The sequence below is a fragment of the Lepus europaeus genome, unplaced genomic scaffold (genome assembly GCF_033115175.1).
Source record: "Lepus europaeus isolate LE1 unplaced genomic scaffold, mLepTim1.pri SCAFFOLD_105, whole genome shotgun sequence".
NCBI classification, from domain to species: Eukaryota; Metazoa; Chordata; class Mammalia; order Lagomorpha; family Leporidae; genus Lepus; species Lepus europaeus.
In genome coordinates, this window is record NW_026909023.1 from 205,329 (window position 1) to 229,700 (window position 24,372).

A 24,372-nucleotide genomic window follows, 5' to 3' on the forward strand; every position below is an offset into this window, starting at 1 on the left:
TGTATATATTAAAAGTTTATTGATTTATTTGAAAGTCGGAGTTAGAGAGGGGTCTTCCATCCCAGGGTCACTCCCCATTGGCCGCACAGCCAGGGCTGGGCCAGGCAGAAGCCAGGAGCCAGGAGCTCCATCCGGGTCCCCCATGCAGGTGCAGGGGCCATCATCCACTGCTTTCCCAGGCCACAGCAGAGAGTGGGACCGGAAGTGGAGCAGCCGGGACTCGAACCCGCGCCCCCGTGGGATGCCGGCCCCGCAGGCCGGGCGTTCACCCGCAGCGCCGGCCCTCGATGTCTAGTTTTTACAGGCCAGCCTGGGTGGCCGGGCAGCCCGCCGGTCCGGAAATGCCTGTGGGGGGCCGTGCACCTGCGCCCTGTTGGCCGTCTTTCTCAGTCGGGACTTTGAACCACACTCCGCGGACACACGGGGCGCCTGCCCTGCCGAGACCTCCTAAGTTGGTGCGTGGGAAGCGGAATTACAAGTTTACCCCGATGCACAAAACATTGGAACTCATACCCACGCGGTCTTTGAAAAGTTCTTGGAAAAGCCAATTACTAACAAGCTGCAGGCCTCGCAAAATACAGGCCGCCAAATAAAACTTGTGCGCCGCGAGGGAGGACACGCGTGTCCCCAGCGAGCACGTCCACGCGCGCGCCCGCAGCTGGGCGGAGCTCGGCGGGAGAAGCCGGAAGCGCGAGTTGTGTGCGGTTCCCATGGAAACGCGCATCCCCGTCCTCCAGGCGGGGCGGGGCGGCCCGAGGCCCCGCCCACACGCCGGGGAGAACCAATAGCTCGCCGGGAGGGCTGCTGCGCGTGCGCAGAGTGCGCCAGGAGGCCCGGCCCCGCGGAGTGGGCGGGCCTCCGGCGCGCGTGCGCCCCGCCCTCCTGCGCACGCGCTCTCCCAGCATGCCCCGGGCGCGCGGGCGGCGGGCGCGTCGGTCTGCGGGCAGCGGCTGGACCCGGAGGTGACCGGCGGCTGTTCACGGACGCGGCGAAGGGAGGGGGCCGTCGGCGCGGACCCGCCCGAAATGAAGCCCCCGGCAGGTACCGGCCGCTCCCCAGACCCGGGCGTCCCCTGCTGCCCCCCGGGATCGCGGCTCCGGCCTGCGGTCGGGGCAGACTGACCCCCGCGTGCCCCCGCGGCCCGGGGCTGGGGTCGCGGCGGGAGGCCCCGCCCCCTCGCCTCGGAATGGATGAGCCAGCTTTCCAGCGCTTCATTCACTCACAAGCTTAATCAGGCGCCCCCCGCGCGAGCCGGGCCCCGGGGCGGGCCGGGGGTCCGGGGTGGGGGTCGCAGGGAGGAGTGGTGGTCCCGGGAGGCTTCCCGGAGGCAGCGGGCCCTCGGGTGCTGGGGACCCGTGTGAGACCCCTGCCCTGCGCTCCTAGGAGCGAGTTGGCGCCTCCTGGGAACCTGCCCCCCCCCGTGGTCCCCCCGGGGCCTTCGCCCACCCGTGCCGGCCAGGGCGGTCATTACCGGAGGCCGATGGCGATAATTAGAGGCGCCAGGAATGCGGCCGAGCGCGCCCGGCCCCGCCAGGAGGAGGTTCCCACGGCCCCCAGGGCCCCCGGTGGAAGGGCTCCCCTGGCGCGCCCCTGTCTGGGCGCTGCCTGGGACCCCAGCTCCACCGCGCGCCTCGCTGAGCTGCACGGGCTGAGCGGCGGAGGGGGCCCTGAGCCCTCGGCGAGCCCGGGGCTGACCGCGCCGCGCGGCTCTGCGCTCCCGGCTGGGAACGCCCGGGGCGGCGCCGTCCTGGGCACCGCAGGACGTGCCGCTGAGTCGCTGGCCGCCGGCGCCCGGTGCCCCTGGCGGACGCGGGCAGAGCCACGCGCGGCCCCGGTTCTGACAGCGCCTCTCGCCCCCGCGCGCAGCGTGCGCGGGCGACGGCCCGGCGGCCGCGGCTCCGAGCGCCCCCGTGGACTCGCTGCGCTGGGACCTGAGCGCGCAGCAGATCGCCGAGCTCACCAAGGCGCTGATGGCGCAGACCAAGCGCGTGTACGACCAGGTGGGCGCGCAGTCCTACGAGGACGTGTGCTACGAGAGCACGCTCAAGGCGCTGGCCGACGTGGAGGTGACCTACACAGGTGAGCCAGAGGTCGCGAGGGGCGGGGCCGGGGGTCTGCGGCCGCGAGCGAGGGGTCCGGGCTGCGCGAGACCCCCTGGCCTCCCAGCGAGGAGCAGGTGCCGGCCGCCGGGGCGTCCCGGGTCCCAGGTGGAGGGAGCGTGCGTGCTGGGCACCCGGTGCGTGTCGGTGGTGCCCGACGTGTCTGCAGGGTTGTGCGGCCACTGCCACTCATTCCAGAACGTTCCGTCGCTCCCTACGAGCAGCCGTCCGGGGGAGCGTCACCCCCGCCCCTGGCCGGTCTCTGGGTTCTCCCGCTCTGGACGCTGCCTGTCCCTGGAGCCCCACACCGTGCGGGTGTCAGGGCTGTGTCGCGTGGGGAGGGTTTGTGCCCCCTCCAGCCGCTGTGCACGGGGGCGCTGCCCGCACCCCGCTGAGCTTGGCCTCCTGCTCGCAGGCGGCTCTGTTGGACATCGGGCTTTTGTAGCCACCCACGCTCTCCGTGGGCAGAGGAAGTGGCCTGGAGATCCTCGCTGATCTGTTCTGGTTGTTTGAAAGATTTACTCCTTTGTCTGAAAGGAAGAGAGAGAGGGAGAGGGAGTGGGAGAGAGAGAGAGAGGTCTCCCATCCGCTGGGTCACTCCCCAGATGGCCACAATGGCCGGAGCTGCGCCAGTACAGAGCCAGGAGCTCCACCCGGGTCTCCCACACAGGTGCAGGGCCCCAGCACTTGGGCCATCGTCCACTGCTTCCCCAGGCCACAGCAGGGAGCTGGATGGGAAGTGGAGCAGCCGGGACTGGAACCGGCACCCATGTGGGACGCCAGCACCGCAGGCCGGGGCTTTAGCCGCTGTGCCACAGCGCCGGCCCCGGCGTCCGTGCACCCCGCACGGCAGGTGTGACCGCAGCTGCGGCGTGCTTCCCGCGAGTCTCATCGGCCCGTTCTGCCGGCTCCGCCGTGGCCCGTGAGGGCAGACGCGGGCGGCCGGCGGGGGTCGGCGGGCAGCCCCGGCGGGCAGGTCTTCACGCCCGTGTCGGTTCTCGCGCCCGCTGTAGTTCAGAGGAACCTCCTCGACTTCCCCCAGCACGTGTCCCCCTGCAAGGACATCCGGGCGGCCAGCACGCAGGCCGACAAGCAGCTGTCGGAGTTCGACGTGGAGATGAGCATGAGGCAGGACGTGTACCAGAGGATCGTGTGGCTGCAGGTGGGGGGCGTGGCTGCGGGGGGCGTGGCTGCGGGGGCTTGTGGCTGCGGGGGGTGGGAGGACCTTGTGGCTGCAGGTGGGGGGCGTGTGGCTGCGGGTGAGGGGGGGAGGATCGTGTGGCTGCAGGTGGGGGGGCCACAACTGTGTGGCTGCAGGTGGGGGGGGGCGCGGCGGGGGCTGCCAGCACGCGGGATGGAGCTGTTTCCAGGTTTATTTCTTTATTGGGAAGGCAGAGCGGCCGGGGCGGCCGGGAGCCCGGAGCTCTGTCTGGGTCCCCAGTGGGTGACAGGGACGGCCCAGGGCCCCCCCAGTCCTCAGCCCCCCACCGGCTGCCTCCCAGGCACCTTAGCAGGGGTCTGTGCTGGACCCGACGCTCTGACACGGGTGCCGACGGCGCCGGTGGGGCTTAGCCTGCTGTGCCCCAATGCCGGCCCCTCCCAGCAGCCTTAGAGAGTGACAGAGACCGACGGGGCGGGGGGGGAGAGGGGGGTGACGCTGGGCCTGCTGGGATCTCTAACGGGGGGATGGGCCTGGGCTCCTGGGGGCTCTCACACACACGGGGGGCCCTGGGCTCCTGGGGGCTCTCACACACACGGGGGGCCCTGGGCTCCTGGGGGCTCTCACACACACACGGGGGGGGCCCTGGGCTCCTGGGGGCTCTCACACACACGGGGGGGGCCCTGGGCTCCTGGGGGCTCTCACACACACACGGGGGGGGCCCTGGGCTCCTGGGGGCTCACACACACGGGGGGCCCTGGGCTCCTGGGGGCTCTCACACACACATGGGGGGCCCTGGGCTCCTGGGGGCTCTCACACACACGGGGGGCCCTGGGCTCCTGGGGGCTCTCACACACACTGGGGGCCCTGGGCTCCTGGGGGCTCTCACACACACGGGGGGGGGGGCCCTGGGCTCCTGGGGGCTCTCACACACACACGGGGGGGGGCCCTGGGCTCCTGGGGGCTCTCACACACACACGGGGGGGCCCTGGGCTCCTGGGGGCTCTCACACACACACGGGGGGGGGCCCTGGGCTCCTGGGGGCTCTCACACGGGGGGGGCCCTGGGCTCCTGGGGGCTCTCACACACACGGGGGGCCCTGGGCTCCTGGGGGCTCTCACACACACACGGGGGGCCCTGGGCTCCTGGGGGCTCTCACACGGTGGTGCCCTGGGCTCCTGGGGGCTCACACACACGGGGGGGCCCTGGGCTCCTGGGGGCTCTCACACACACATGGGGGGGGCCCTGGGCTCCTGGGGGCTCTCACACACACATGGGGGGTCCCTGGGCTCCTGGGGGCTCTCACACGGGGGGGGCCCTGGGCTCCTGGGGGCTCTCACACACACGGGGGGGGCCCTGGGCTCCTGGGGGCTCTCACACACACTGGGGGCCCTGGGCTCCTGGGGGCTCTCACACACACATGGGGGGGGCCCTGGGCTCCTGGGGGCTCTCACACGGTGGTGCCCTGGGCTCCTGGGGGCTCTCACACACACACGGGGGGGGGCCCTGGGCTCCTGGGGGCTCTCACACGGGGGGGGGGGCCCTGGGCTCCTGGGGGCTCTCACACACACTGGGGGCCCTGGGCTCCTGGGGGCTCTCGCACACACACGGGGGGGGCCCTGGGCTCCTGGGGGCTCTCGCACACACACGGGGGGGGGGGCCCTGGGCTCCTGGGGGCTCTCACACACACACGGGGGGGCCCTGGGCTCCTGGGGGCTCTCACACACACACGGGGGGGGGCCCTGGGCTCCTGGGGGCTCTCACACACACGGGGGGGGCCCTGGGCTCCTGGGGGCTCTCACACACACACGGGGGGCCCTGGGCTCCTGGGGGCTCTCACACATGGGGGGGGCCCTGGGCTCCTGGGGGCTCTCACACACACTGGGGGCCCTGGGCTCCTGGGGGCTCTCGCACACACACGGGGGGGGCCCTGGGCTCCTGGGGGCTCTCACACACACACGGGGGGGGCCCTGGGCTCCTGGGGGCTCTCACACACACACAGGGGGGCCCTGGGCTCCTGGGGGCTCTCACACACACACGGGGGGGGGCCCTGGGCTCCTGGGGGCTCTCACACACACGGGGGGCCCTGGGCTCCTGGGGGCTCTCACACACACGGGGGGGGGCCCTGGGCTCCTGGGGGCTCTCACACACACACGGGGGGCCCTGGGCTCCTGGGGGCTCTCACACATGGGGGGGGCCCTGGGCTCCTGGGGGCTCTCACACATGGGGGGGGCCCTGGGCTCCTGGGGGCTCTCACACACACTGGGGGCCCTGGGCTCCTGGGGGCTCTCACACACACACGGGGGGGGCCCTGGGCTCCTGGGGGCTCTCGCACACACACGGGGGGGGGGGGGGCCTGGGCTCCTGGGGGCTCTCACACACACGGGGGGGGCCCTGGGCTCCTGGGGGCTCTCACACATATGGGGGGGGGCCTGGGCTCCTGGGGGTTCTCACACATAGTGAGAGGAGCCTGTGTGGGGTGGCCCTGGTCAGCCCCGGCCTCCCCGGTGCGTCAGCGCCGTGGGGCCTTGATGTGACTGGCAGCTCTGCAGCCGGACGCGTCTCCCTCACCCCTCCTGTGCCGTGGGCCCCAGGCGTCCATGTGCCGGCTTTGGGTCCCCGGTGGGTGGGCCATGGCCTGGGACAACAGTTTTCCCCGGGGCCGGCGCTGGGGCACAGCAGGGTGAGGCCGCCGGAGACGCCGAGGTCCCACATGAGCGTGGGTTCCAGTCGCGCTGCTCTGCTTCCGATCCGCTGCCTGTGACGGACCCGGGAAAGCAGCAGTGACGGCCCGAGAGCTGGGCCCTGCTGGCCACGGAGCTCCCGGCTCCTGGCTTTGGCCTAGGCTGGCCTGGCCATTGTGGCACTGGGTAGTGAGCCAGCGGATGGAAGGTCTGTCCCTCCGTGTCCACTTCTGCTTGAAAGGATCCGTGTGTCTGGAAGGCAGAGTTGGGGGCAGGAGGGGAGAGGTCTCCATCCGCTGGCCCACTCCCCAGATGGCTCCCCAGGGCTGGGCTGGTCCGAAGCTGGAGCCGGGGGCTTCTCCCCTGCCTCCCGTGTGGGCGCCCAGTGCCTGGCTGCCCCAGCTGCTTCCCCGAGGCGTCGGCAGGGGGCCGGATGGGACGTGGATGGGACGTGGAGCAGCGGGACGGGAGCTGCCCCCCCCCATGCTGGCGCCGCAGGGGGCAGCTTCACCCACCGCGCCACACGCCGGCCTGACAGGTTTCAGAAAAAAACATAACCAATTTTTATTTACGTATTTTTCTTATTTGGGAGTTAGACCAAATTCCCGTTGCTGGTGCCCTGCCCAGACGCCCTCCCCAGTGGGCGCTGGGAGCCGGGGGCTCCACCCACGTCCCCGCGCGGTGCCCAGGCTGCAGAGCGGGCCCGGGCCGTCTCCAGGGGCCCCCAGGCCAGGCGCCCACCCCAGAAGTCCCATTCTTAACGACTGATTCGCGAGGAGAGGGGCAGACCTCCCACCTGCTGATTTACTCCCCGAATACCTGGTTCCGGGGCGCTCCAAGTCCCGCGCCTGCGCTCAGGGCCCGGCTGCCCGCTCCCGAGCTGAGCGGTGACGCGCTCCGCCCGGCCCGCCCCGGCAGTGCGGCGCACAGCCAGAGTGACCGCGTGGCCCAGGGGCTCCCCACCCTCGTGCCCGGGGCAGGTGCCGTGGGCGGCCGCGTGGGGGGTGCGCCCTGAGCGGCCCCCGGCCCCCCCAGCCTCCCGCCCCCCCCCCCCCGCCCTCTGCCCCCGCCCCCGCCCCAGTCTCATAGCACGGTCTGCGTGGCCGCAGGAGAAGGTTCGCGAGGGTTCGCTGCCCGCCCCCTGCCCCCCCTTCCCCCCCCCGCCCCCCGCCCTCTGCCCCCTGCCCCCACCCCCGGCCCGGCCCCGTCTCAGAGCCCCGTCTGCGTGGCCGCAGGAGAAGGTTCCCGAGGGTTCGCTGCGGCCCGAGGCGGCGCGCTACCTGGAGCGCCTCATCAAGCTGGGCCGGAGGAACGGGCTGCACCTGCCTGAGGAGACCCAGGAGGTGAGTGTGCGCCCGGCCTGCCTCGGGCTCCCCGCGGGTGACAGGCCTCCGTCCCCACGGCTTCCGGCTGGGGCTGGGGAGGGTGACCGCGTCCGTGGGGCCCTGCGCGGCGCGTGGCAGTCTGTGTGTTTGCTCCGCTCTCCCTGGGGCCTGGCCGCTCGGCGCCTGCCAGACTTGTCCCCTCGGCGCCCCGTCCCCGGGGCCTGCAGCGGGACGGGGCCCTGGGCCAGTGTGCGGCCCCCACCCACCTGTGTGGCTGCAGCCTGCCAGGCCCGTGACAGCTGTGGGGACACTGCCCGTGTCCTCTCCCTCCGCACGGCCCCTCGGCCCTCGTGAGCCTGAGCCCGAGCCCCCGGGAGCAGGGCGGAGCCGCATACCCCTGGTCTGGTGCTGTGCCCAGCGGCCTCCCTGCGGGCCCTGGTCCCAGTGGTGGGCGGCACGGCCCCTCCCGGAGCCCCTCCCGGCAGGCCCCGCCCACGCGGTTCTGTGTGAGGAGCGGAGGGGCGGGGCCGGCTCCGATGGGCGGAGTCAGCCGGCAGTGCTGGGACAGGGCACGGGGGAGCCGCCGCCTCTCACCTGTCCCTGGGCCAGCGCGGGCCTGGGGGTTGCCCGACGGTGGAGCTGGGCTGTGGAGTGAGGGTGTTGGGAAGCTGAGGATGGGTGTGGCGCGCTGGCCGGCGGGGAGCGCCCACGGAGGCTGGGACGCCCACGGAGGCTGGGACGTGCCGCGAGCCCCTAGTGGTTCCCGTGGAAGCAGCAGCGGGCGGGATCTGCCGGCTGCTGGGGTCGCTTCCCAGCTCCCGGCCTGCGGCCCCAGGTTGTCTGCCTGCCTGGTGATTGGGGCAAGCTCCCTGCGGCCGAGGGGAGGTGGGCGCCAGCTAGACGGGGGCGGGGGTGCAGGCAGAAGCAGCGTCGCCACCCCTACGCCCCCGGGGCTCAGCAGGGCCCCAGCTGTCAAACCCGAGGGCCGGCCGCAGTCCAGGGCCCAGGGCGGCTGCTGTGGGACCTGGCGCGGAGGCCGTGCAGGTCGGTGGCGCCCCCATGCCCCGCCCCGGGGCTGAGGAGCGGTGGCGTTTGTCACTGAAGCCACCTTGGGGGTGGGAGTGGGGGTGCCACGCCCTGGGATCCGCTACTGAGCCCACGTTCATTTTGTTTGTTTGTTTAAAGATTTATCTATATATTATTTGAAAGAATTACACAGAGAGAGGAGAGGCAGAGAGAGAGGGAGAGAGGTCTTCCATCCGCTGGGTCACTCCCCAGATGGCCACAACGGCCGGAGCTGCCCCCTGGTTTCAGCTGTTTCTGGTGCGGCTCCGTCAGGTGCAGGATGCCGGTTTACGGAGAGTTCAGGGCGCCTGGCCGGGGCGCCCACGGCGGAGGACGTGGCCCGGGGCTGCCAAGGCCCCGGCTCGGTGGGCAGGAGGCTCCTGGGGGTCAGGTTCGAGCCGGCCGGACAGCCTGCCAGCCTCCGGTGTGGATCGGGCTTTCTCTCCTGCCTTCCTCCTGGTCAGCTCGGTCGGCCCTGCGCCCTGCCCGCGGCCCGGGAGCAGGAGTCGCCCCCGCCGAGGGGGCCCTCGCCTCACTGCCCCCTTCCCCCAGAAAATCAAGAGCATCAAGAAGAAGCTGAGCCTGCTGTGCATCGACTTCAACAAGAACCTGAACGAGGACACCACCTTCCTGCCCTTCACCCGCGAGGAGCTGGGTACGGGGGCGGGGCCGGACCTTCACCCAGGAGGAGCGGGGGCGGGGCCTGGGCGGGGCCGGGGGCGGGCCTTCACCTGAGGAGCTGGGCCGGGGGCGGGGCCGGGGGCGGGCCTTCACCTGAGGAGCTGGGGCCGGGGGCGGGGCCGGGGCCGGGGGCGGACCTTCACCTGAGGAGCTGGGGCCGGGGGCGGGCCTTCACCTGAGGAGCTGGGGCCGGGGCCGGGGCGGGCCTTCACCTGAGGAGCTGGGTACGGGGGCGGGGCCGGGGCCGGGGCGGACCTTCACCCAAGAGGAGCGGGGGCAGGGCTGGGGCGGGGCCGGGGGCGGACCTTCACCCAGGAGGAGCTGGGTACGGGGCGGGGCCGGGGCGGGCCTTCACCTGAGGAGCTGGGGAGGGGGTCTGGGGCGGGGGCGGACCTTCACTCAGGAGGAGCGGGGGCGGGGCCCGGGGCCGGGGGCGGACCTTCACCCAGGAGGAGCTGGGTCCGGGGCGGGGCCGGGGCGGGCCTTCACCCAGGAGGAGCTGGGTACTGGGCCGGGGCCGGGGCGGACCTTCACCCTGGAGGAGCTGGGTACGGGGGCGGGGCCGGGGGCGGACCTTCACCCTGGAGGAGCTGGGTACGGGGGCGGGGCCGGGGGCGGACCTTCACCTGAGGAGCTGGGTCCGGGGCGGGGCCGGGGCGGGCCTTCACCTGAGGAGCTGGGTACTGGGCCGGGGCCGGGGCGGACCTTCACCCAGGAGGAGCTGGGTCCGGGGCGGGGCCGGGGCGGACCTTCACCTGAGGAGCTGGGTACTGGGCCGGGGCCGGGGCGGACCTTCACCCTGGAGGAGCTGGGTCCGGGGCGGGGCCGGGGCGGGCCTTCACCCAGGAGGAGCTGGGTACTGGGCCGGGGCCGGGGCGGACCTTCACCCTGGAGGAGCTGGGTACGGGGGCGGGGCCGGGGGCGGACCTTCACCCTGGAGGAGCTGGGTACGGGGGCGGGGCCGGGGGCGGACCTTCACCCAGGAGGAGCTGGGTACGGGGGCGGGGCCGGGGCGGACCTTCACCTGAGGAGCTGGGGGCGGGGGCGGGGCCGGGGCGGGGCCGGGAGCGGACCTTCACCCAGGAGGAGCTGGGTACGGGGGCGGGGCCGGGGGCGGACCTTCACCTGAGGAGCTGGGGGCGGGGGCGGGGCCGGGGGCGGACCTTCACCCAGGAGGAGCTGGGTACGGGGGCGGGGCCGGGGGCGGACCTTCACCCAGGAGGAGCTGGGGCCGGGGGCGGGGCCGGGGGCGGACCTTCATCCAGGAGGAGCTGGGTCCGGGGCGGGGCCGGGGGCAGACCTTCACCCAGGAGGAGCTGGGTACGGGGGCGGGGCCGGGGGCGGGCCTTCACCTGAGGAGCTGGGTACTGGGCCGGGGCCGGGGCGGACCTTCACCCAGGAGGAGCGGGGTACGGGGGCGGGGCCCGGGGAGCCCGGGGCTGGGGAGCCGCGGGCGGAGGCGTTGGCGGCCCAGCACCCGGGAACACTCGGCTTGCGGCTCCCGAGGGGCGCTTTAGAAGCTGCGCTGTTGCCATGTTTTTCCCTGGGGAGAGCCGAGGTCCAGCGACCCAGAGTCGGCCCCAGCGGAGCAGGGGCAGCAGCAGGGGGGCTGGGGTCGGGCCGTGCGCGGCTCCACGGAGCTCTTCCCACTCCACGGTGGCGGGGAAGCGGTCGGCGCTCGGCTGAAACCGCACCTGGAACTGTGCACTTGGCCCTTGTCCCGGGGCGGTGACGGCGGCAGCCCCCAGCCGCCCCCAGGAGCCGGCGCTGCTCTGGGTGTGCGGTGTCGGCCGCGCTGCTGGGGCTTGATGGGTGCCGTGCGTGTTCGGTCTGCGGTGAGATGATCCGATAGGCCCTGGCCTGAGTGGAGGGAGCGCCTGCGGGGGCAGCATGTCCCGCACACGCGTGCACACGCGTGCGTTTCTGTCCATACACACAGATCCCTGAGCGTGACCTGTGAAAACCTTCAGTTCTAGTCCAGGCCTCCAAGCACTGCCTCACTGCCTCTTCATACACGTGTGTGTGTGTGTGTATGTATGTACGTGCACATGGACACACATGTGTTTACGTGTACGTCTGAGGGTCAGAGGAAGGGGTCTCCGGTACGCCTGCCGCAGGGCTGGGCCTGGCTGAGGCCAGGAGCCGAGAGCTCCATCCCGGTCCCCCTGTGGGCGGCAGGGACCCAGATACAGCCATCGCTGTTGGCCCGGCACCTGTTACAGGAAGCTGGGGTCTGGACCCAGCCCGTGGTGTGGGACGCGGCCTCTGCGAATTCCTGTTGTGGTACAGGAGCAGGGACCGCCTGGCTGCCGGAGTGCAGGGGCCGGCCCTGCCTCCTGGTGCACGGGTCCCAGTCAGTGTCTGAGCTAAGCTTTGTCCAGCCCACACTGGGGCGGGGGGGCACGGGGTGCCGGGCGGGCCTTGGCCAGTGGGAGACCCCTCCCAGGAGTCCCTGAGCTCCCGTGCCCAGGCTGGCCTCTCGGTCTCAGCCCACCTTGTCCCTCTCGCCTTCACCGCGTGACAAGCCGAGCTGGCACCAGAGCCACGGTGGCCTCGGCCAGGACGTGGGGCTCTGCTGTCTGCCTGTGGCCGTGTCTCTGGGAGGGTGGGGGACCAGGCGCTGCCCAGCCACGGAAGGTGCCGGCAGGCAGGGTGGGTGGTGCTACCGACCGGGCAAGCGCCAAGGCGGCAGGGCCGGGGGCGCACGGTGGGCCTGGGCTTGGGTCACGGTTAGTAGCGCAGAAACACACTCTGTCCTCAGGGGAGCCCACGGCCTCCACTCCCCCATAGCCGTTTGGTCTTTTGCCGTCCTGTTTACCCGGGAGGCTCCCTGCGAGCTCACGTGCGGTGCCCCCCGCTCCCCTCTGACCCGCACCGCCGGGGCTGGCTGGGCCTGACGTCCGCCCTGGTGTCCCGCAGGCGGGCTCCCCGAGGACTTCCTGAGCTCCCTGGAGAAGACCCGAGGACGGGGGCGGCTGAAGGTCACGCTCAAGTACCCGCACTACTTCCCCCTGCTGAAGAAGTGCCACGTGCCCGAGACCCGCAGGAAGGTGGAGGCCGCCTTCAACTGCCGCTGCAAGGAGGTGGGCGCTGCCCCGCCCCGAGCCCGGGTTCCTGCCCCGCCCCGGCGCTGCCCGGTCCCACGCTGCCCCAGCCCATGTCCCTGCCCCGCCCCCGCTGCCCTGCCCCCGCCCTACCTCAGCTGCGGTCTGAGTGGCCCTGAGGTCCACTGAGCCTGGCCGGGGTCCGTCCCCCACCCCCACCCCACAGAGCCACCGTTGGCGTCGCACAGTCGAGGGCCCCCCGGGTCCCCCCATGACACGTGCGGGTGCTGCTGGCCGGGGACGGGGCGGGTGCCCAGCTCACTGTCGCTGGGGACATGTCCCCGACTGTCCTCAGCCAGGCCGGCCAGGCCGCGCTCGCCGGCACCGTGGAGCCGTGCCCGTGCAGTCCGCGTCCTCGGCCGTCAGCCCCGCTCTGGCCCCCAGGCCTGAGGCAGGGAAGGGGTGCGCTGAGGTCCGTGGTCCGCAGGGGCTCGGCCGGCGACTCCCCTTAGGGCCTGCAGGGTGGGCGCTGCTGCCCTTCAGCCCAAGGGGCTTTCCCGGGCCCCCTGGGGTGTGGCAGGTTCTGTTCCGCACGCCTGCGTTGTGGAAGCCCCGAGTCGGGCTCCGAGGGGGGGCCTCGTGTGTGCCGGGGGAGCCCCCGCCGGGGACCAGACCCACGCACAGCAGCCGGGCTCGGCAGTCCTTGGGGGCGGCCCCCAGGCCACACTGCTCCCCTCTACTCCTTCCTGGTGCTGTCCGGGTGGGAGCGGTGCTGAGTTGGGGTGGGGGTGCAGGGGGGGCAGAGACGAGGGCGAGTGGGAGTGTGGAGACTAGGGGGCGGGGGCAGAGATGTGGGGTGGCCTGGGCCCTGGGGCCGGGGCATTGGTCTGGGTGGGGGGCACGGCCGCGTGGGCTGACAGTGGTGTCGGGGGGCGCGGCCGTGGGCTGACGGCAGTGTTGGGGGGTACGGCCCGGGCTGACGGCGGTGTTGGCTCGGCACAGGAGAACTGTGCCATCCTGAAGGAGCTAGTGGCCCTGCGGGCGCAGAAGTCCAAGCTGCTGGGGTTCCGCACGCACGCTGACTACGTCCTGGAGATGAACATGGCCAAGACCAGCCAGACCGTGGCCGCCTTCCTAGGTAGCCCCTCCCCGGGGCTGCGTGGGGGCGCCAGGCTGCTGCATCGCCTCCGATGCCCGGTTCTCCCTCCTGGGAAGGGGGACTCTGACTCCTCGCGACGGCTCCCTCGGCCTGGCGGACGTAATTCACGTCACAGTTATGCATCCCAGCTAGGGCTCTGCACACAGCCAGGCCGCCTTGGGAGCCAGGAGGACAGCCCGGCCCACCCCCGGGGCTGCTGGGCGCTGGGGGGTGGTGGGGGGGCGGAGGGGGTCCCGGGCCCCCAGGGCTGCTGGGAGCTGGGGGCGGCCTCTGCCTCGGGCCAGGGCTGCTGGGAGCTGGGGGGGGCGGGGGATCCCGGGCCCCAGGGCTGCTGGGAGCTGGGGGCGGCCTCTGCCTCGGGCCAGGGCTGCTGGGAGGTGGGGGGGGGGCAGGGGGTCCCGGGCCCCCGGGGCTGCTGGGAGCTGGGGGGGGCGGGGGGATCCCGGGCCCCCAGGGCTGCTGGGAGCTGGGGGCGGCCTCTGCCTCGGGCTGGGGCTGCTGGGAGGTGGGGGGTGGGGGGTCCCGGCCCCCGGGGCTGCTGGGAGGTGGGGGGCGGGGGTCCCGGGCCCCCGGGGCTGCTGGGAGCTGGGGGCGGCCTCTGCCTCGGGCCGGGGCTGCTGGGAGGTGGGGGGCGGGGGTCCCGGGCCCCCCGGGGCTGCTGGGCGGTGCGGGCGGCCCCCGCCCCCGGGTCTCCGCGCTCAGCCCTCCGTGGACCGTGCGGTGCGCAAGGCGGCCCTGCTGTCTCCGCAGACGAGCTGGCCCAGAAGCTGAAGCCGCTGGGGGAGCAGGAGCGGGCGGTCATCTTGGAGCTGAAGGAGGCCGAGTGCGCGCGGCGCGGGCTGCCCTTCGACGGCCTCATCCACGCCTGGGACATGCGCTACTACATGAACCAGGTGGAGGAGACGCGCTACCGCGTGGACCAGAACCTGCTCAAGGAGTACTTCCCGGTGCAGGTGGTCACGCAGGGGCTGCTGGGCATCTACCAGGAGCTGCTGGGGCTGCGCTTCAGCCTGGAGGAGGGCGCGGCCGCCTGGCACGAGGACGTGCAGCTCTACTCCGTGCGCGACGCCGCGTCCGGCGAGCTGGTCGGCAAGTTCTACCTGGACCTCTACCCCAGGTGGGCGTGGCCGCGGCGCTGATGGCTGTGCGCGAGGGCGGGGCTCGTGAGTGGGCGGGGGCTGAGCCCTTGTCCAGGGCCTGGTCAGATGCTCCGGGGTGACCCCCCCCCGCCCCCCAGGGAAGGCAAGTACGGGCACGCGGCCTGCTTCGGCCTGCAGCCGGGCTGCCTGCGGCCGGACGGGAGCCGGCAGATCGCCATCGCGGCCATGGTGGCCAACTTCACCAAACCCACGCCGGACGCCCCGTCGCTGCTGCAGCACGGCGAGGTGGAGACCTGCTTCCACGAGTTCGGGCACGTGATGCACCAGCTCTGCTCGCAGGTGGGCGCCGCCCCGTCGTCCCCGCCCCCGCCCCATCTTCCCCGCCCACCCTGTGGGCCCCACTCCGTCGTCCCCCCCTTCTCCTCTGTCCCGCAGGTGGGGCGGGGCGGGGGCGCGCTCCCTGGCTGGCACGCAGGGGCTCCTCCCCGCGGCTCCTGGCGCGGTCCCTGTGTCTGTGCCCTGGTCTCGTCAGAGGACGCCGTGTGGCCTCGGGACCCTACTGCCCCGAGTTATTTCTCGGCTTCTCTGCACGGTCACCTGTGGCACTGGGGGCTGGGACCGCAGCCTGCGAACTTGGGGGGCCGGTCCAGCCCACCCCAACTGCCGCAGAGCCGGGAGGGGGGCATGAGAGCCAGGGCCGCGGCTGCGTAGAACTGAGCCCAGCCCAGAGCCCCAGCCCTGCCAGCCCCCGCCAGCCCCGGGGGAGTGGCGTTCCACAGGGCCAAGCCATCTCCCGGGACCACCGCAGTGCGGGCAGCGGCTGAGCCGGGGTCGGCCTCAGCTGGGCCTGACTTTGCCTCTCGTGGGTTCTCGAGGGCCAAGCCGGGCCTCACCCGGGTTTCTGAGCCCCCAGCCCCACGTCTGCGTCCTGGGACCCCCGCTGTCCAGCGCACACACGGGGACGTCTCTCCCCACCCTTCCCCAGCGTGTCACCTGCCCCGGGTGTGCCCGGGGAGCGGGGCCGGGGGTGGTGCAGCGCGTCCCAGCCCTGCCGACCCCGCAGGCCGAGTTCGCCATGTTCAGCGGGACCCACGTGGAGCGCGACTTCGTGGAGGCGCCGTCGCAGATGCTGGAGAACTGGGTGTGGGAGGAGGAGCCGCTGCGGCGCATGTCCCAGCACTACCGCACGGGCGACGCCCTGCCCCCCGAGCTGCTGGACAAGCTCATCCGGTCCCGGCAGGCCAACACCGGTGCGGCCCGGGGCGGGCGGGGCGCGGGGCCGGCGGGAGGGGGGGGGCGCCAGGCCAGCTCCTCGCTCCTTCCTCCCACCCAGGGCTCTTCAACCTGCGCCAGATCGTCCTCGCCAAGGTGGACCAGGCCCTGCACACACAGACGGACGCAGACCCAGCTGAGGAGTACGCCCGGCTCTGCCGGGAGATCCTGGGGGTCCCCGCCACGCCAGGTAGCGCGGGGCCTCGGCCGTGCCCGGGAACACAGGGGCACCGTGCGCCCAGGTCTCCTGCCTGCCGGGCCTGGTCGGCTGGGTGGGCCGGGGCCGCGGCCTGAGCCCGTCTGCGTCCGTCCTAGGCACCAACATGCCCGCGACCTTCGGCCACCTGGCGGGAGGCTACGACGCGCAGTACTACGGCTACCTGTGGAGCGAGGTGTACTCCATGGACATGTTCCACACCCGCTTCAAGCCGGAGGGCGTGCTGAGTGCCCAGGTGAGGGGCGGGCCCGCTGAGTGCCGGGGAGGGGCGGGGCCCGCTGAGTGCCGGGAGGGGCGGGGCCGCGCTGAGTGCCCAGGTGAGGGGCGGGGCCTGCTGAGGGCCGGGGAGGGGCGGGGCCGCGCTGAGGGCCGGGGAGGGGCGGGGCCGCGCTGAGGGCCGGGGAGGGGCGGGGCCTCGTGTGCTGAGGGCCGGGGAGGGGTGGGACCACGCTGAGGGCCAGGGGAGGGGCGGGGCCGCGCTGAGGGCCAGGGGAGGGGCGGGGCCGCGCTGAGGGCCAGGTGAGGGGCGGGGCCGCACTGAGTGCCCGGGGAGGGCGGGGCCGTACTGAGGGCCCAGGTGAGGGGCGGGGCCCGCTGAGGGCCGGGGAGGGGCGGGGCCTCGTGTGCTGAGGGCCGGGGAGGGGCGGGGCCGCGCTGAGGGCCCAGGTGAGGGGCGGGGCCGCGCTGAGGGCCGGGGAGGGGCGGGGCCTCGTGTGCTGAGTGCCCAGGTGAGGGGCGGGGCCGCACTGAGTGCCCGGGGAGGGCGGGGCCGTACTGAGGGCCCAGGTGAGGGGCGGGGCCCGCTGAGGGCCGGGGAGGGGCGGGGCCTCGTGTGCTGAGGGCCGGGGAGGGGTGGGACCACGCTGAGGGCCAGGGGAGGGGCGGGGCCGCGCTGAGGGCCAGGGGAGGGGCGGGGCCGCGCTGAGGGCCAGGTGAGGGGCGGGGCCGCACTGAGTGCCCGGGGAGGGCGGGGCCGTACTGAGTGCCCGGGAGGGGCGGGGCCCTGCTGAGGGCTCAGGCTCGCACCTCTGCAAGGGCTCCACCCCTTCCCCCCTCCCCCCCCCCGCCGCGCTCCCGCCCCGTGCCTGGCTCCGCCCCGCCGGGCCCCTGCTCAGCCCGCCCCGGCCCGCCCCGCAGGTGGGCATGCACTACCGGAGCTGTATCCTGAGGCCCGGCGGCTCCGAGGACGCCAGCGCCATGCTGAAGCTCTTCCTGGGCCGCGACCCCACGCAGGACGCCTTCCTCCTGAGCAAGGGGCTGCGCGTGGAGGCCGGCGAGCCCCCCGCCTGCTGACGCCGCGCGGCCGCCGCCGCCCTGGTGCCTTAGCCGCTGGCCCGGGGGGCGGCACCTGCCCGGCGCAGCCCCCCCTCGCCACTGCCACGCCCGGGGCCTGACCTGGGCTGCGGGGTCCCCGGGTGGGAGCTGGGCCTCCCTGGGGAACCCCGTTCTCAGGATGGTTCTTGCGACGCGGTCATTAAATGTTTTAAACGGAAGCCCAGGCGCCCGGCCGTTCTTGCCCCCGCCCGCTCGCCTCGCAGGGACGTGCGTCACGTGGCCTACGCCGGCCCAGCCCTCGGGGTCGGTCCTGCCCGGGACCCTGAGCGCTCGGCCCCTGGTGTGGGGAAGCCGGGGGTCTACCCGGGACATTCCCGTTTCCTGCTGCCATCACCGGGCGTAATTCTGGAACGTTCCACCCCCTCCCCCCGGCTGGCGGAAGGGAGAGAGCCTGCAGGTGGGGGCGGTCCCCAGTGACCCCAGCCCCGATGGGCCGGCCGCTCGCCAGGACGCAGCCTCGGAGCCCCGTGTCGGCCGCCGGCGTCCACTGGAAGCTCCGCTCACGCTGGCCTGGCCGGAGCCTGGGGGTCTCGATCCCGGGGGAGTCGGCCTCGGAGTCCCCAGTGCGGCCACGGGAGAGGTGGGCTGCGGCCGCGCTGACCGAGCCCGGCACGGCCCAGGGACATCTGCCCGCTGGTGTCCTGGGGGGGGGGGGGGTCCTGTGTGCAGCAGGACGGGCAGGAGGCCCCCGCCCTCGCCCACGGCCGCCAGCTCCTGGGAGCCGCCCTGCCGTCCAGGGCCACGTCCCCTCCGCGCTCAGTCCTGTGCAGTCACTGCCCCGAGGCCCGGCAGGCCCGCCGGACGCCGCCGGCCCTCCGCCCTGTCTCCCACGCCCGGCCCCGCGGGCTGTGGATGGGGCGCTGGGGTCCGGCTCGGCTCCGGTGCCCGTTTCTGTGGCTTTAACCTGGGCCGGGCCCGAGTTCCCTCCCGCCGGAGCCCGCAGCCGCCGCCCACGCACCCCGCGCCTCTGCAGACCCCGTCGGCGGGTCTCGGAACGCTCCCTAGGCCCGGAAGGGGTAAGTGCGGACGGACGTCCTCACCAACCCGAGCGGCTTCAGATCGCCTAGGCCACACGTGTGCTGTTCCGGGCGTACGTACGCATGCGCACTCAGCCAGCACGCACACCCCCGCCCCGCCCCACCCTCTGTCACTGGAGATCCGTTTTCTTTTTTATTTAAAAAAAAATCCTATTTTTTTTGTTTTCTGAAAGGCAGAGCGAGCGTCCACCCGCTGGTCCACTCCTCAGACGCCCACGGCAGCCAGGGCTGGGCCAGGCGGACAGCCGGACCCGAACCTCCATCTGTGTCCCCCACGTGGACGTCCACAGAGGGCAGGAGCCGGACCCGAACCTCCATCCGTGTCCCCCACGTGGACGTCCACAGAGGGCAGCAGCCGGACCCGAACCTCCATCTGTGTCCCCCACGTGGACGTCCACAGAGGGCAGCAGCCGGACCCGAACCTCCATCCGTGTCCCCCATGTGGACGTCCACAGAGGGCAGGAGCCGGACCCGAACCTCCATCTGTGTCCCCCATGTGGACGTCCACAGAGGGCAGCTCCGCCCCTGGAGGGCAGCGGGGTCCCGCCCTGGGGCCGCTGTGGATCACGCTGCTGTGGACGCTTGTTCCCCGCGTGTCCCTCGGCCCGCGCTGGGCTTCCGCCGCCCGCACGGCTGTGGGCTGGCTCCCTGGGGTGGACCCGGGCTGCCCTGTGCCTGCGCCGGCGCCAGCACCCGGGAGGGGACCCCGCTCCTAAGAGGCTGAGGACAAGCCGCGCGCCAGGGTCGCCTCTCCGGGGCACGCGCGGCTCCCCACGGGCCCCGCAGGTGAGGGAAGCGGAAGTCGGCCCGGCTCCTGGGCGGGTGGACAGGACCGCGGTGCAGCACCCCTGCCATCACCCACGCCGTGTCTGTGGCTCCAGGACCTCGCGCGTGTGGCCGCTGCGTCTCCCCCTGGGCGGGGCGCGGGGTCAGAGCCTGGCCCTGTTCCTGGCTGTGTAGTGCTCCGTGTGTGTCCACTCACCGCTCCGTGCGCGCCCAGGGGCAGCGACCGCGGTGGATGGAGGCGGCAGCCCGCAGTTCCGGGCGCGCCCAGCAGGTGGCAGCCCTCACCCTGGCGTTGCCCCAGGAGGGTCCCGCACGGGGGCAGGTGTGCCGACCTCTTAGGCCCCTTCCGGAGAAGGGCACGTGGCTATCTATAATTTATCTAGGAGGCAGAGGCACGGCGGGGGGCCTCCCATCGGCTGGTTCCTGCCTCAGGGCCTGGCCTGGGTCAGGACAGAGCCCGCAGCCCGGAGCTCCATCCAGGTCTCCCATGGGCATGATGGGGACCCTAGAGCTTCAGCTTCTCGGGGTCTCCCGGGTACAGGCTAAGCACCCACCCCTCTCGCAAACCCAGGGTCAGCTCCAGATACTTGGGTCATGGGTCGTCCTCCACGGCTTTCCCAGTGACTCAAACCAGCGCTCGTAGACGATGCTGGCACAGCGGCGGCGGCTTCCCCCACTGAGCCCGCGCTGCACAAGGGGCCTCCTGTGGGCCGGCGCTGACAGTGCCCAGGTCAGGCTGCGGTGCCTGGAGCGCAGTCGCCCGGGAGGCAGCGATGGCTCCGTGCTGGGCCCTGCACCCGCGTGGGAGACCCGGGTGGAGCTCCCAGCCCCTGGCTTCCGCCTGGCCCAGCCCCGGCTGGGAGACCTCTCATCACGCTGCTAATTTTTTTTTTTTTTGAAAGTCAGAGTTAGAGAGAGAGAAAGAGAGGGAGGTCTTCCATCCGCTGGGTCACTCTCCAAATGGCCACAACGGCCGGATCTGGGCTGATCCGAAGCCAGGAGCCAGGAGCTCCATCCGGGTCTCCCACGTGGGTGCAGGGGCCCAAGGACTTGGCCATCTTGTACTGCTTTCCCAGGCCATAGCAGGGAGCTGGCTGGGAAGTGGAGCAGCCGGGACTCAAACCGGCGGCCCTGTGGGATGCCGGCGCTGCAGGCCAGGGCTTAGGGGCGGTCGGAGTCACACTACACTGTATTAATACACCAGTCGGTTACGCACTTTGTGATACTGGTTAAGCGTGAGAATCCGCCGCGTGAAGCGCTGCCCTTTCGTTCGAGTTGTTAATAAATAATGGCGAGTGGCCTGTCCATCCGTGTCTAACGCTGGATTTGCGTCGTCTTACCTGTTTCCCACGGTGACCTCTGAAGTGCGGCCAGGGCCGTGAGAATTAGCCCGGCCGCCGGGAACTGACCCTGCGGGGGGTCTGCGGGTGGGCCTGCGCCCTGCGCCCCGCAGGGGTCGTCCCCGCAGCAGCAGCAGGTGCACCGTGGCCCGGCCTAGACGCCGGCCTCCGGCAGGGGGCGCTGGGACTTGGAGCGGGCGCTCCTGCGGGTGGCCAGCGGAGGCTGGAGTCCATGGGGGCGTGGGCCGGGGGCAGGGACTAAAGTCCATGGGGGGGCGGGACGGGGGTGGCAGGGCGCTGAGGGGAGGAGTCGGAGCAGTGGGACCAGAGGGTGAGCAGCGCCTGACCGCCTGCGCCCCTCGCCCGGGCATCACAGCCCTGGAGGTCAGCTGCACGCACACGCGGGGGCCGCGACGCCGAGGGACTGGGGTCCGCACCGGTGCAAGGGGTGGGGCCCGGGGGTGCGCATGGGGTCCCCACGCCCACCCGAGGGAGCGTGGCGCTCGGTGAGCCCTGGGCCTGGAGCGTCTGTGCCCGCTGCCGTGGGCAGCAACACGAAGGCATAGCGCCCAGAGGGACCCTGTCCACCTGGGCGGCAGGTGCAGCCGGCAGGCTGAGCGCCCCAGGGCACTGGGCAGAGCCTGCCGGGGGGCCGCGGGGCCAGTGGCTTTCACAGTCCGGGGCCGAGGTTGGGTGAGGCCCAGACAGCCCCAGCCTCGCTGGGCGTGGTCCCTCCAGCCTCTGCCTGCCCCGGGGGTCTGCACACAGCAAGTGCACGGCCTCTCCCACGCCGTGCCAGCCTCCGGGGCTGGACAGCGTCCGCTCCTGCTGTCCGCCGCGGGGGTCTGGGGGCGTGGCCACAGCTCAGGGTGGGCCCCCACCTCCCAGGGCTCATGTCCTTAACGTGGACACTGAGACCGCTGACCCGGTGCTGGCTTTTGCTGGCCACTGTTTGTGTCCGTGTGTGTGACCGCAGGTGCACATGGTGTGGGGGCGACTGCAAGTGGAGTGGGGCCTGTAATCAGGGTGGGGCCTGTAGTTGGGGGTGGGCCTGTAACCAGGGTGGGGCCTGTAGTTGAGGGTGGGGCCTGTAATCAGGGTGGGACCTGTAGTTGGGGGTGGGGCCTGTAATCAGGGTGGGACCTGTAGTTGGGGGTGGAGCCTGTAATCGGGGTGGGGCCTGTAGTTGGGGGTGGGGCCTGTAATCGGGGTGGGGCCTGTAGTTGGGGGTGGGGCCTGTAATCAGGGTGGGGCCTGTAGTTGGGGGTGGGGCCTGTAACCGGGGTGGGGCCTGTAGTTGGGGGTGGGGTCTGTATCCGGTAGGGTCTGTAAGCGGGAGGTGGGGGTCTGTAGTTGGGGGCGGGGTCTTTCAGGGTAAGGTCTTTAGGGGCGGGGTCTGCGTGCAGGGGTAGGGTTTGGAGACGGCCTGGCTCTTCTCCCTGCAGCTCTGCCCGCCCAGGAGCCTGGGTCTCCGCAGGGGGAGGCCGTGGCCGCAGAGCGGCCCGCCCCCCCAGACAGCAGGGAGTGGCGCCTGCAGAGGGGAGGGGAGCTGGGGGGAGGGAGGTTCCCTGCGGGCTTGGGGCGCAGCTTCCCCTGGGCCAAGCACAGGTCTCAGGGGCCGGCCTTGCCGCAGCGTGGGTGGAGCCGCCGCCTGCAGCGCCCGCATCCGTGTGGACACCGGTTCGAGTCCCGGCTGCTCCACTGCCAATCCAGCTCTCTGCTGTGGCCTGGGAGAGCAGTGGACGATGGCCCGAGTCCTTGGGCCCCTGCACCCGCGTGGAGACCCGGATGGAGCTCCCGGCTCCTGGCTTTGGCCTGGCCCAGCCCCGGCTGTTGGCAGCCATCTGGGGAGTGACCCAGCAGATTGAAGGCCTCTCTCTCTCCCTCCCTCTCTTTCACTCTCACCTCCAAGCTGTTTGTAATTTTTTTAAGATTTGATTTATTTGAGAGAGAGAGAGAGAGAGAGGCCTTCCATCCCTAGTTCACTCCCCAGGTGGCCACAACGGCCTGAGCTGTGCCAATCCAAAGCCAGGAGCTCCATCCGGGTCTCCCATGCGGGTGCAGGGGCCCAGGACTTGGGACATCGTCCACTGCTCTCCCAGGCCACAGCAGGGAGCTGGATGGGAAGCGGAGCAGCCGGGACTGGAACTGGCGCCCACGTGGGATGCGGCCCTGCAGGCGAGGGTGGACGGCGGCGCTGGGAGGGCCGGCGTGGGCGCCTCCACCCCCCGCAGCACTGGTGGTCTGGCTGACCGCTGGAGCCACACGCGGGTGTGAACGGCTTCGCGGGGGCCCGGGGACCAAGGTGCCACGGGGGGCTTGGGGGGCCCAGGGCGGGAAGCCGTGCGGGGGTGCGTGGGCGCCGATCGCGGTAAACCCCGGGCTCCCAGCTGTGCCCCCTGGGTGCCCTGCGCTGGCCGCCGGTGCGGGGGGAGGCGTTCAGGTCGGCTTCCCGCGCCTGGCCACAGCGCGGCCACAGCGCTCCCACAGCAGGTACCACCCGGGCCAGGCAAGGAAGGGCTGACCCCGGGCCGGCGCCTGCGGGGCCGCATCGCACGGGGCGCGGGTTCGAGTCCCGGCTGCTCCACTTCCGACCCCGCTCCCTGCTGCGGCCTGGGGGAGCCGCGCTGACGGCCGCAGTGCTGGGCCCCTGCACCTGCGTGGGAGACCCGGGTGGAGCCCCCGGCTCCGGGCTTCGGCCTGGCCCAGCCCTGCTGTTGCGGCCACGCGGGAGTGACCAGCAGATGGGAGACCTCTCTCTGCAACTCTGCCTTTCAAATAAATGTTTCTAAAATCATAGGAAATAAACCCGTCGGCCCTGCTGAGCCCAGTCTGTCGCCTGCTCCGAGACCCTGAGCCGGCTCCCCGGGCTCCAGGCGCGGCCAGCAGCCTCCCCCCTCCCGCGCGTGCGCGGAGCCCTCGGCGGAGCATGCGCGCTGGCGCCCGGCCGCGGTGGCCGATGGGCACGCGGATGTCTCGGACCGCGCAGGCACTCGAGCACCGCGCGTCGGCTTCCTCCCGGCATGCAGCGCTCCTCCAGGCGGGCCACGGGGCCGACCGAGTGCGCATGCGCAGGCGTCTGACCGGTGGCGGGGGCGGGGCGGCGCCGGGCTCGTGTCTGGGGCCTGAGGCCGCTTCCGGGCCTGGGCGGCCCCGAGTCCGTGCTGGGCCTCGGCCGGCTGCGGCAGGGGCCAGGGCGACGGGAGTGACACGCGACAGAGGCTTCGTGTGGCCACGGGCCCGCGTGCGCATGCGCGGCTGGGGTCCGCAGGAGACCCCCAGCGGCAGTGTGCAGGGTCCCCGAGGCGGGTGGAGGTGCCGCGGGGCTTCCTGGGCCGAGCCGCAAGGGGATGGCGGGTCTGGAGGGTCAGGACAGCGGGGTGGTCAGGGGGGCGCCCGGCCCCGCCCAGCAGGTGGGCACTGGGGAGGGGGCGGCCGGCCCTGCCCACCAGGTGCTCACTGGGGAGGGGGCAGCCTGGCCCCACCCAGCAGGTGCACACGGGGGTGGGGTTGGGGGAGGGGCGGCAGGCCCCGCCCAGCAGGTGGGCACTGGGGAGGGGGCGGCAGGCCCCGCCCAGCAGGTGGGCACTGGGGAGGGGGCGGCCCGGCCCCGCCCAGCAGGTGGGCACTGGGGAGGGGGCGGCCCCGGCCCCGCCCAGCAGGTGGGCACTGGGGAGGGGGCGGCCCGGCCCCGCCCAGCAGGTGCTCACTGGGGAGGGGGCGGCCCGGCCCTGCCCAGCAGGTGCGCACTGGGGAGGGGTTGGGGGAGGGGCGGCTCAGCCCCGCCCAGCAGGTGCGCACTTGGCCCCATCCTCACTGCTTTCCCAGGCCACAGCAGGGAGCTGGGTCGGAAGTGGGGCAGCCGGGACTCGAACCCGCGCCCCGTGCGATGCAGCCCTGCAGGCGGCGGCGCCCATAACACTTCTCAATGCAGGACAGCAGAGCTACCAAGCCCAGTGTGCACTTTAAGGGCTGCCTCCCGCCCCCCCACGCGTGGGGCCACAGCCCGTCTGTCACCCTTTGGCCTTCCCCGCCTGACCCGCGTCCACGCCGCACTCCACCCTCTGTG

The 24,372-nt window shown here is 72.8% G+C and overlaps 2 protein-coding genes across 2 annotated transcripts; both read left to right on the forward strand.

Moving 5' to 3' along the window:
* Positions 1-926: 926 nt before the first annotated feature.
* Positions 927-17,311, forward strand: THOP1 (thimet oligopeptidase 1). Its single transcript, XM_062184912.1, has 13 exons — positions 927-1,041; positions 1,867-2,079; positions 3,113-3,261; positions 7,178-7,285; positions 8,885-8,987; positions 11,933-12,096; positions 13,060-13,195; positions 13,967-14,333; positions 14,454-14,655; positions 15,380-15,566; positions 15,650-15,778; positions 15,904-16,040; positions 16,943-17,311. The coding sequence occupies exons 1-13, from the start codon at positions 1,026-1,028 to the stop codon at positions 17,096-17,098; spliced, it is 2,067 nt and encodes a 688-aa protein (XP_062040896.1). The 5' UTR covers positions 927-1,025; the 3' UTR covers positions 17,099-17,311.
* A 39-nt stretch (positions 17,312-17,350) lies between these two features.
* On the forward strand, positions 17,351-20,461 carry LOC133754390 (proline-rich protein 2-like). The gene is made up of 3 exons (XM_062184864.1): positions 17,351-18,156; positions 18,351-18,812; positions 20,417-20,461. The coding sequence occupies exons 1-3, from the start codon at positions 17,569-17,571 to the stop codon at positions 20,459-20,461; spliced, it is 1,095 nt and encodes a 364-aa protein (XP_062040848.1). The 5' UTR covers positions 17,351-17,568.
* The last annotated feature ends 3,911 nt before the right edge of the window (positions 20,462-24,372 follow it).

What these genes read in the sequence shown, in the direction of transcription:
- LOC133754390 (XM_062184864.1), top strand. Translation starts at nt 17,569, where the DNA reads ATGGGCCGGCCGCTCGCCAGGACGCAGCCTCGGAGCCCCGTGTCGGCC. An exon ending in GCTCCCTAGGCCCGGAAGGG is followed by an intron (nt 18,157 to 18,350) that starts GTAAGTGCGGAC and finishes GTTTTCTGAAAG; the next exon opens with GCAGAGCGAGCGTCCACCCG. An exon ending in CTTCCGCCGCCCGCACGGCT is followed by an intron (nt 18,813 to 20,416) that starts GTGGGCTGGCTC and finishes TGCGCCCCGCAG; the next exon opens with GGGTCGTCCCCGCAGCAGCA.
- THOP1 (XM_062184912.1), top strand. An exon ending in TCAACTGCCGCTGCAAGGAG is followed by an intron (nt 12,097 to 13,059) that starts GTGGGCGCTGCC and finishes GGCTCGGCACAG; the next exon opens with GAGAACTGTGCCATCCTGAA. An exon ending in TGCACCAGCTCTGCTCGCAG is followed by an intron (nt 14,656 to 15,379) that starts GTGGGCGCCGCC and finishes CCGACCCCGCAG; the next exon opens with GCCGAGTTCGCCATGTTCAG.